We start from the raw sequence: 11,310 nt of genomic DNA, 5'->3' as shown, positions 1-11,310 counted from the left end.
GTCACATGGTCAGCAAAACCCCCTTGCCTTAACCAAAGATGGTGGTATAGGCCTATACTTCCTCACTATCAGGAATCAAGGTAAGACCCAAGTGCAGACTGTGTGAAGTAACAATGTTGATCGTAACCACAGGGGCAGGCAAACGACAGGTCAAGGCAGGCAGGGGTTGATAATCCAGAGCAGAGGCCAAAGTACAGGACAGAAGGCAAGCTCAGAGACAGGCAGTGGTCAGGCGGGTGGGTACAGGATTGGGACAGGCAACGGTCAAAAACCAGGAGGACGAGAAAACGCGCCACTAGGGAACAACAGGAGCTGAGACAAAATGCTGGTAGGCTTGAACAAACAAGATGAACTGGCAACATACAGACAGAAAACACAGGTATAAATACACAGGTGATAATGAGGAAGATGGGCGACACCTGGAGGGGGGTGGAGACAAGCACAGGTGAAACAGATCAGAGTGTTACACCTCTTTGGGCCCAATTCAGACTTAGGAAATTGACACCTTTCCTACACACTTCTCAGTAGTTTGTATTCAGACATACCTTACGCAGGTGCGTAACAGGTTTTGCAGGCATGGTTCCTTTGCGCGCGCTGAATAAATGTAATTAAACCGCCGACAACCCTCCCACTCGGGGGGATCCCGAGTGGCGCAGCGGTCTAAGGCACTGCATCTCAGTGCAAGAGGGGTTACTACAGTCCCAGGTTCGATCCCAGGCTGTATCACATCCAGGCTGTATCACAAACCTCGTCCAGGTTTGGCCGGGGTAGGGTCATTGTAAATAAGAATTTGTTCTTAAACACCATGGGACCACGCAGCCGTCATACCGCTCAGGAAGGAGATGCATTCTCTCTCCTAGAGATGAACGTACTTTGGTGCGAAAAGTGCAAATCAATCTCAGAACAACAGCAAAGGACCTTGTGAAGATGCTGGAGGAAACAGGTACAAAAGTATCTATATCCACAGTAAAATGAGTCCTATATCGACATAACCTAAAAGGAAGAAGCCACCCGCCTAAACCGCCATAAAAATGCCAGACTATGGTTTGCAACTGCACATGGGGACAAATATCATACTTAGAAATGTCCTCTGGTATGATGAAACAAAAATGGAACTGTTTGGCCATAATGACCATCATCATGTTTGGAGGAAAAAGTGGGATGCTTGCAAGCCGAAGAACACCATCCCAACCGTGAAGCACGGGGGTGGCAGCATCATGTTGTGGGTGCTTTGCTGCAGGAGGGACTGGTGCACTTCACAAAATAGATGGCATCATGAGGCAGGAAAGTTATGTGGAAATATTGAAGCAACATCTCAAGACATCAGTCAAGAAGTTAAAGCGTGGTCGCAAATGGATCTTCCAAATAGACAATGACCCCAAGCATACTTCCAAAGTTGTGGCAAAATGACTTAAGGACAACAAAGTCAAGGTATTGGAGTGGCCATCACAAAGCCCTGACCTCAATCCCATGGAAAATGTATGGGCAGAACTAAAAAAGCGTGTGCGATCAAGGAGGCCTACAAACCTGACTCAGTTACACCAGCTCTGTCAGGAGGAATGGGCCAAAGTTAACCCAACTTATTGTGGGAAGCTTGTGGAAGGCTACACGAAATGCTTGACCCAAGTTAAACAATTTAAAGGCGACGTTATCAAATAATAGTTGAGTATGTAAACTTCTGACCCACTGGGAATGTGATGAAAGAAATAAAAGCTGAAATAAATAATTCTCTCTACTATTATTCTGACATTTCACATTCTTAAAATAAAGTGGTGATCCTAACTGACCTAAGACAGGGAATTTTTACTAGGATTAAATGTCAGGAATTGTGAAAAACAGAGTTTAAATGTATTTGGCTAAGGTGTATGTAAACTTCCGACTTCAACTGTAGGTATTGGTCTTAAGCCAAAAAAGGAAATTCACATGAGCACCACAATGCCTACTCCACCCATGCTCTTCCAAGGTTTTCCAGCACTGTTGTACTATTTCCAGTCTATTGTACTTCAAACAATGTGTATGCAGGTTGCTTAGGATTCAAACATTCTCAAACAGCCTAATTCATACTCTTAGAAGAGGTGCTCCCACAATAATGTGATTTGTACCGCATATATTTTAAAGTATTGGATTCTTTACACAACACACTAATCCCTGCCTGTATTTCCTTAGACATTTTTATTTAGCAATACATGTCATTGACAAAATTTTAAAAATCATATCATATTGTTTGGTCAGTAGGTGCCCAAAATAACAAGTAGGAGCCCAACATTCTGACCTTAAAAAACCAGTCAGGAACTATTGAAAATAATAGATTAACTTTATATCATTTACATTTTTTCTCATTCCATCACTGCTGCTCTTACAATCTTGCTCTTGCTGTAGCCTTTTAGATAATACTCAAAACCACATAAGAACATATTTCTTACATTTTAGTAGACACTCTTATCCAGAGCAACTAGGGTTAAGTGCCTTGGCACTTAATGGCACATTAACAGATTTTTGACCTAGTCAGCATGGGGAATTGAACCACTAACCTTTTGGTTAATGGCCCAACGCGCTCAACCACTAGGCTACTTGCCACTCTTTCAATTCATCTGAAGGCTCTATCAACAAACTGAAAAAGCAACACAAAGCAAGTTTCAAAACAGTTCAGATATGCCAATAGAATCTGGTCTTTGATTCTTGCAAACCATTGGCTCTCAGCAGTCACCTGTGGCTCCATTTCAAAGTTCAAAGTTTAAATCAGCATCTTGTTGTGAAACCCCCGTCAGACATTTTGTCCAAAGTTGCGTAACAAAATCATGTAAACCCGGCCCAATGAACTCATCTTACCTAACTGTGTTCGTCATTAGCTTTCGTCATTGTTTTTGCACACAAGGTTTGCATAAAATGGCATCCTATTTCCTATATAGTCCACTACTTTTGACCAGGCCCATAGAGATCTGGTCAAAAGTAATGCACTGTGTAGGTATTAGGGTGTCATTTCAGACACACAAGAAAATACATCTTTAGAGCAACAAACAGAACCCAATGGATTGAACTATGAACTGCACTTTAGACTCAGCTATTCTCAGGAACATGTACATAAAGCATGCTTACCTTAAAGGGCTGATAGCCAGAAGCTCATAAAAGAGTTAAAAGGAAATGGATTTATCAGTGTTCATGATAATCTAGGCTGTTAAACCAATGTGCTGACCGCTATGTAATTTGACCACAACAGATTTTACAAATTGAATCATTTTTTAAATAAGTGTAGCCTACCATGCATTGAAAAAACATGTTGTAGTGGTCTTTATGGAAGATGCTATCACCTTTCCATTTTTGGGCTACATGATTTAGCAACTGGTTTCTCTCTGGTCTCAGGTATCTTTGATTCCTTGTCATACTGATTTCCTAAGACCAAAGGACATATAAGAGACCACCAGAGATTCTAAATATCTAAAACCAGCTGCAGAATAGTTTCTCTCATAACTCATCATCCTTGTTTCACTCCAAATGTCGTACAATTATTTGAGTTACTTCAACAGTCCACTGGTAGCCTTCCACTGCATTGTAGGCCAGGCCTACAGACTAGTACATGTTCACACATTATTATATTTCATGGTTTGCACTAAATGTAGTTCTCTCATTCAAAATTAATAGTGATCTAGCTGCACACTATCTGCATTCTCCGTGTAATCTATTTATTGATAAGGCACCCAATAGATGTCCTACATATCATGCAGAGAGCAGACGTTTTGGGGACAGTGCTTTTCAAAACAAGTTTAGGGCCTACAGTCTGGTTCCATTTCAGCCAGCACCACTTACCAGTCCTTTCAGATATGTGAAATCACCGAAACGGGTAAGAGTGAGGGGGGTCAAGTAACTGGTTGGAACCGGGCCAACATCACTGGAACATTTGTGAGAACCTGTTTATTATCTGTGAACTTTGCCCTCACTAACCTGCTCAGCCACATGTGTTCTCAACCTCGTCCCTCCCTTTGAAAGGCCAACTGTGATTGGTTCAAACAACTGCACACCCCCGCCTCTCCCGCTCTCTCGGCTCTTTAGTTATATTTTAACTTTAGGGTGATACACTGAGGAACTCACCTGTCCTGGTCCCCTCTCAAGCTCGAGAACCTGTACAGCCTTCTAAGTCGCCATGTCTGACCGAGGCTCATTTGACACTAATGTCGTTACCCTCACGAGATTCGTGCTGGAGGAGGGAAGGAAGGCGAAGGGAACGGGAGAACTGACAACCCTCCTCAACTCCATCTGCACAGCGGTCAAAGCCATCTCCACCGCCGTCAGGAAAGCTGGGATTGCCAACCTGTAAGTGTTGCTGCATGCAACAAGTGATATTGTCAGTGATCATGTTCGTTTGTAGTCTAAATGACACATTTATCATCTGAGCGGAGGAGGACGATAAGTAAGCATTTCACTGTTAATCCACACCTATTGTTTACGAAGCATGTGACGAATAAAATTGAATTTGAAGTATTTCATAACCTATCAACAGTGATTTTGCTGAATTTGGTCTCAGGTATCTCAGGTACAACCAACCATGCACCGGGGCAGGGAGACTAAAATATAATATTTACATTGTGCCTGACTGTCCATCTAATCTGTTGGCCCTAATACCGTTGTCAACCTCGACTCAGGTCAATGTCCACACGAAATGCATACTTGTATGTTGTTATTTTCATGCAAGCCAAGGCTATTGGAATAAGGTAGGCTACTCACAAATCATGCATGTTTTTCCTCGTGAGACATGCCTATTGTCTTCATTAGGAGGAAGTAGGCCTATTACCTGTTTATCAGGCATTTCTATGTGCCCTGTGCGTTCGATCAGAGACTGCATTCCACACTGACACAAAGCAGTGGCCACTTCAATGCCATCCGGAGGGGATGGCAGACGTTTTTATGGGTTCCCAACCAACTGTGCTATTTTGTGTTTTTCCCGCATTGTTTGTAACCTATTTTGTACATCATGTTGTTGCTACCATCTCTTATGACCGAAAAGAGTTTACCTAAATTACACCTACAAATTACCTTGACTAACCTGCCTTGGTACCAGTACCCGTTGTGTATATAGCCTCGTTATTGTTATTTAATTGTTACTTTTTACTTTATTTAGTAATTATTTTCTTAACTCTATTTCTTGAACTGCATTGTTGGTTAAGGTCTTGTAAGTAAACATTTTACGGTAAGGTATGTGACAAATAAAAATGTGATTTGATTATTTAAATACATTACGCCCTGTCCTTGTCTCTCCCTCCCTCCCCTCAACTGTATGACAGAGATGGGCCTAGTGATGTTACTGCTCTCACATGTCTGCCCCCTGTTCCTCTCTCACTGCCCTCACCCTCTCTCCTTCTCTCCCTCACCTGTCCTTCTCTCCCTCACCTCTCCTTCTCTCCCTCACCTGTTCTTCTCTCCCTCTGTTCCTCCCTCCAGCTATGGCATTGCTGGGAGCACCAACGTCACAGGTGACCAGGTAAAGAAGCTAGATGTTCTGTCCAACGACCTGGTCATCAACATGATTAAGTCCTCCTTCACCTCCTGTGTCCTGGTGTCAGAGGAGAACGAGAGGGCCCTCATCGTGGAACCAGAGAAACAGGTGCGTGTGTGTGTGTGGGACGGGGGAGTGCATGTGTGTGTGGCCCAGATTGAAGTTGGGATCTTCTTGTGACATCAATGTGACAATGTCCTTTTTATTTCTCTCGCAGGGAAAATATATTGTGTGCTTCGACCCACTTGATGGCTCGTCAAACATTGACTGTCTTGTATCAATTGGAACAATTTTTGCCATCTACAGAAAGGTTGGTGTTTGTTTTGTTTCTGGTGTTTTTTCTATGATTCCACTATGGCCCAAACATCCATTCTGTTTTAGCCTAAGACATTCTGTAACATTCCCAGACATTCTGTTTCCTTCTCAGACACGTTGTTTGTCTCAGTCACACCATAGTGCCAATTTCTACTGTAGTTAGTCTGTTCCACTGTTCTTCTGTTATTTTCGGTAATAACTATCCTCATGTTTGTCTCTCAGACGACAGACGATGAGCCCAATGAGAAGGACGCACTGCAGTCTGGACGTCACATTGTTGCCGCCGGTTACGCCCTCTACGGCAGTGCCACCATGATGGTACTCTCTACAGGACAAGGGGTCAACTGCTTCATGCTGGACCCTGTAAGTTCCAAATCAAAATTAAAGGACAAGTTTACCCAAAATCCAGAAACTCCAAAGTGATTCCATACATTGAAACTAGTTCAGTGGAGTTTGCCCTCTCCCCCTCTCTGTCCCAGGAGTGCTGAACAGAGACAACTTCACTGAACGAGTTTCAATGTATGGAATCACTTTGGAGTTTCTGGATTTTGGGTAAACTTTGATGTTTAAAAGTGCGTTTAAAATAGCAACACACTACAGTAAAACAGCAATAAAAGAACATGAAAACACAAATGACAACTAAATCCAATGGTCCCTGAAGTTGCTCAGTCCTTGCTCCGTCTGTTTAGTCCATCGGGGAGTTCATCCTAACAGACAAGGATGTGAAGATCAAGAAGAGAGGAAAGATCTACAGTCTAAACGAAGGTTATGCTCAGCACTTCTACCCAGACGTCACAGAGTACCTGAAGAAAAAGAAATACCCAGAGGTAATTCATTAACTATAAACCTGAAAGGGCAGAGGGCATAAGTTTTACACTGTAATCCTGAAACATTAACTCTTTGGGTACTATTAAGTGACCAATAAAATTACTGAAATGCCTGATATGTGGTTGTCTTACCTACATTTTTAAATGCCCCTATTGTAAGTCGCACAAAAAAAAAGAGCGTTGGCTAAATAAAGAAAATATAAAATGACAGAATATCTGGGACTAAAACTGAAGTGACTACTTCAGTTATTGAATTATTTCTAACTTTATATTGCTTTTTGTTTCCAGGATGGCAGTGCCCCCTATGGTGGGCGTTATGTTGGTTCAATGGTGGCTGATGTGCACAGGACTTTGGTGTACGGAGGCATCTTCTTATACCCCGCCAATGTCAAGAGCCCCAAGGGCAAGGTGAATCAGACAGAGCACTTCAGTTCATATAAATTAATATCTACTCCAAAAGAGGGCTGGCTGTGTCCAAGAGAGATGGGCAATGTAACGATCAATGAGACAAGTTTATTCAAGTGTAGGATGAACGAGGCCTTTTCTCAGTACATTGACGTGACTAACCATTGTCTCTCTTCCACCCCACCCTGTGTAGCTGAGGCTGCTGTACGAGTGCAACCCCATGTCGTTTATCATCGAGCAGGCTGGAGGCATGGCCACCACGGGGGAGATGAACGTGCTGGACATCCAGCCAGAGAACATCCACCAGCGGGTTCCTGTCGTCCTGGGCTCCCCTGAAGACGTCCAGGAGTACATCGCCATCTACAAGAAGACACGCATGTGAGACAGCGCTGGAACCTTCTCTGGATCCATCATGACCTGCTTTTGTCCACGAGGGTTGACCTTTGACCCTGACCATAAGCTAGTAATTTTTGCATCATATGGATGGAGCTGTGGATATACAGTACAAGTCAAAAGTTTGGACACCTACTCATTCAAGTGTTTATCTAGATTTTTTTCTTCTATTTTCTACATTGTAGAATAATAGTGACGACATCAAAACTATGAAATAACAAATATGGAATCATTTAGTAACCAAAAAAGAGTGAAACAAATCAAAATATATTTTAGATTCTTCAAAGTAGCCACCCTTTGCCTTGATGACAGCTTTGCACACTCTTGGCATTCTCTCAACCAGCTTCATGAGGAATGCTTTACCAACAATCTTGAAGGAGTTCCCACATATGCTGAGCACTTGTTGGTCGCTTTTCCTTCATTCTGCAGTCCAACTCATCGCAAACCATCTCAATTGGGTTGAGGTTGGGTGATTGTGGAGGCCAGATCATCTGATGCAGCACTCCATCACTCTCCTTGGTCAAATAGCCCTTACACAGCCTGGAGGTGTGTTTTGGGTCATTGTCCTGTTGAAAGCAAATTATAGTCCCACCAAGTGCAAACCAGATGGGATGGTGTATCACTGCAGAATGCTGTGGTAGCCAAGCTGGTTAAGTGTACCTTGAATTCTAAATAAATCACTGACAGTGTCACCAGCAAAGCACCATAACACCTCCTCCTCCATGCTTCACGGTGGAAACTACACATGCGGAGATAATTCGTTCAACTACTCTGCGTCTCACAAAGACACGGCGGTTGAAACCAAAAATCTAAAATTTGGACTCATCAGACCAAGGACAGATTTCCACCGGTTTAATGTCCATTGCTTGTTTTTTTTGGTCCAAGCAAATCTCACATCTCTTCTTCTTATTGGTGTCCTTTAGTAGTGGTTTCTTTGCAGCAAGTAGACCATGAAGGCCTGATTCTGTCCTCTGAACCGTTGATGTTGAGATGTGTCTGTTACTTGAACTCTGTGAAGCTTTTATTTGGGCTGCAGTCTGAGGTGCAGTTAATTCTAATGAATTTATACTCTGCAGCAGAGGTAACTCTGGGTCTTCCTTTCCTGTGGCGGTCCTCATGAGAGCCAGTTTCATCATAGTGCTTGATTAATTTTTGCGACTGCCCTTGAAGAAACTTTAAAAGTTCTTGAAATTTTCCTGATTGGCTGACCTTCATGTCTTAAAGTAATGATGGACTGTTGTTTCTCTTTGCTTATTTGAGATGTTCTTGCCATAATATGTACTTGGTCTTTTATCAAATAGGGCTACCTTCTGTATACCTTGTCACAACACAACCGATTGGCTCAAACGCATTAAGAAGGAAATAAATTCCACAAATTAACTTTTAACAAGGCAGACCTGTTAATTGAAATGCATTCCAGGTGACTTTCTCATGATGCTGGTTGAGAGAATGCCAAGAGTGTGCAAAGCTGTCATCAGCTTTGCAAAGGGTGGCTACTTTGAAGAACCTGAAATATAAAATATATTTTGATTTGTTTACTACTTTCTTGTTTGTTATTTCATAGTTTTGATGTCTTCACTATTCTACAATGTAGAAAATAGTAAAAATAAAGTAAAACCCTAGAATGAGTAGGGTGTGTCAACCTTTGACTGGTACTGTATATATTTAATGGAATATATCATACCCAGTTGTTTAGAAGTTGAGGTGATTTGTTGATTAGATAATCGGTGCAGTGCTTTCCTCCAGCTGATCCTTGTGAACAAGCAGAGTAGTATTTTACCTCCACAGACCTGACCATCTGACCAACCAGGTCTGGGACCAAAGACACTGGAGGGGGAAAGAGTATAGGGGAAGTCAGTCAGAGATCCTAAGGTTCATCTCAGTAGTCTGAAGTGGCTTTTGCTTCTCTTTTCCTCTCCTTCTACTTTCATCCGACAAGGTCGGAGATGGGTGAGAGAGGGGAGGAAGCCTGTTTAAATTATTATGACGCCTCCCACGTGTCTTACAGTGAACCAAGATTCATTTGGATCACTAAACTGAGGGACCAACCCCCTCATAGACCAAATATAACCTCAGTCTCCCCCTCCTAATGGAGGGTTGTTGTGTCATTTGCACTGGTTGACCTGAAGGATGTTTTGAATAAAACCCAATGTACAAATCCCTCCACTTGTTGTCCATATGTTGTTGAATCACCAGCAGGGGGAGGTGTTACTCCTTCAGTGGCCTAGCTCAATACAGTGTGTCAAACCATGAGAGACGTTTATTAGTGTTATTTAGATGGAAGAGGTGAGCTAAATGCGCTATAGCTTTCACTTACCGGTTCACTTCCATTCTCACGGTCTCTGCCACATTGATCGTAGGGAGAGCATCCACTTTTAGAAGCAACTTCTTGCTGAAGCCCTCTTTCCATTGTTGATAGCCGTGGAAGATTTCAGGGTTGAAATGTGCCCCGCAGATTGACGAGTAGACGCCCAATTTGCCCACCTCATTCTTACAAATGTATCCCACTTTTTACAAAGTTTTTCATTCATCGTGTGACGCTGACTGCGGGGCGTTGTGGAACTGTTTCCAAAGTTTTAGAACAGCATTATAACATTGATTATAATGTTATAATTGATTTAAGAGTTAGTAATTTGGGTATGTTTTCTAAGTTACTATTATACTGTATGTGTTTCTGGCATTGAGAAATATAGGTTCTACACTGCTATTAAGCCTCCTGCTTTGGGTTGGATGTGTCAATGTGTAGTTCATACATGGATAATCTATGATCAGAATTACTGTCTTACCTCAATTAGCCACAAAGCCCCTAGTTTGAAAACAACTATTTTTCTGGAAGCAGTGCTGCACCATTTCCCCTACATTTTCCACATGGGCCAGCCGCCTAGCAATTTGAGTTCTAGCCAATGAGCTTCAGCCTGTCGCCATTTGAGTGACAGTTAGCAAGATGCACACAGCAGAGAGAGAGAATAATGACATGGTGCACAAATCTGCACATATGTAACGAAGTAAGCCATTTTCTGGGCCCAATTTTTGACTCTTGAGCGCTACTTTCAGAACTACTAGCTAAACAGTATACAAAAGTACTACAGAATCTCTTTAATCCTTTAAGATCAGTCAATACTTGGTAACACACCCTTTTAAGGGGTCCTTGTTACAGTGTAATAACAAGTATTGTAGTTAACTGGAACAACTCATAGTTACAGTGTTATAACTGTAACTACCAGTTATAAATGTAACTGGTAGTATTGTAATTACAGAAATGTAACAATGAATGCTTGTTACCATGCTTGTTACAAATGGGCAGGTTTTCACTAAATTCACCAAATTAGTGTTAGGCTTCTTCTCAGCTGCATCCGATTCATTAACAACTGTGACAAAGTTTGAGATCCCTTGTGGATGCGCTAAGTGTCTGAGAGATTATAGCTTATGCTATAATAGGCTCAAATTACTTACCCATGAATGTGCACTGTTTAAAATATATCTCCAGTCAACGTTGTTACTAGCACTTGCCTCCAAAATGAAGCGTACCATCTGGGTTAACTTGGTTGAGCTGACGAAAACAGATCTAATATGAGTGTCATCTCAGATGAGGAATAAGACACATTTAAAAATAAATAAACACACTCGTACATCAGAGTACGTGTAATATCTGCATTAGTACAATGTAATTACTAGTTGTTTCACAGGATTTGGCTAGTTAAAATGAATTGTATCTTAATAAGCACTTACTTGTAAGAATGGTGCTGGAGGGGATGGCGCCGGAGGGATGGCCGACGTTTTATTTGGTCCTAACCAATTACAACATTTTGTAATTTTTTTCGCGTTGTTTGTCATTTATTTTTTAATGTATTTTGTACATAATGTTACTGCTACTGTCTCTTA

General features: G+C 42.0%; 1 protein-coding gene across 1 annotated transcript; it reads left to right on the top strand.

Moving 5' to 3' along the window:
• The first annotated feature begins 4,047 nt into the window (after positions 1–4,047).
• On the top strand, positions 4,048–9,590 carry LOC139543674 (fructose-1,6-bisphosphatase 1-like). Its single transcript, XM_071349980.1, has 7 exons — positions 4,048–4,308; positions 5,434–5,596; positions 5,706–5,798; positions 6,026–6,166; positions 6,493–6,630; positions 6,919–7,038; positions 7,229–9,590. Exons 1-7 carry the CDS (start codon positions 4,139–4,141, stop codon positions 7,415–7,417), a joined length of 1,014 nt encoding a protein of 337 aa, XP_071206081.1. The 5' UTR covers positions 4,048–4,138; the 3' UTR covers positions 7,418–9,590.
• The last annotated feature ends 1,720 nt before the right edge of the window (positions 9,591–11,310 follow it).

Source organism: Salvelinus alpinus, chromosome 18, assembly GCF_045679555.1.
Source record: "Salvelinus alpinus chromosome 18, SLU_Salpinus.1, whole genome shotgun sequence".
NCBI lineage: Eukaryota > Metazoa > Chordata > Actinopteri > Salmoniformes > Salmonidae > Salvelinus > Salvelinus alpinus.
This window is presented reverse-complemented; position numbering and strand designations above follow the sequence as displayed.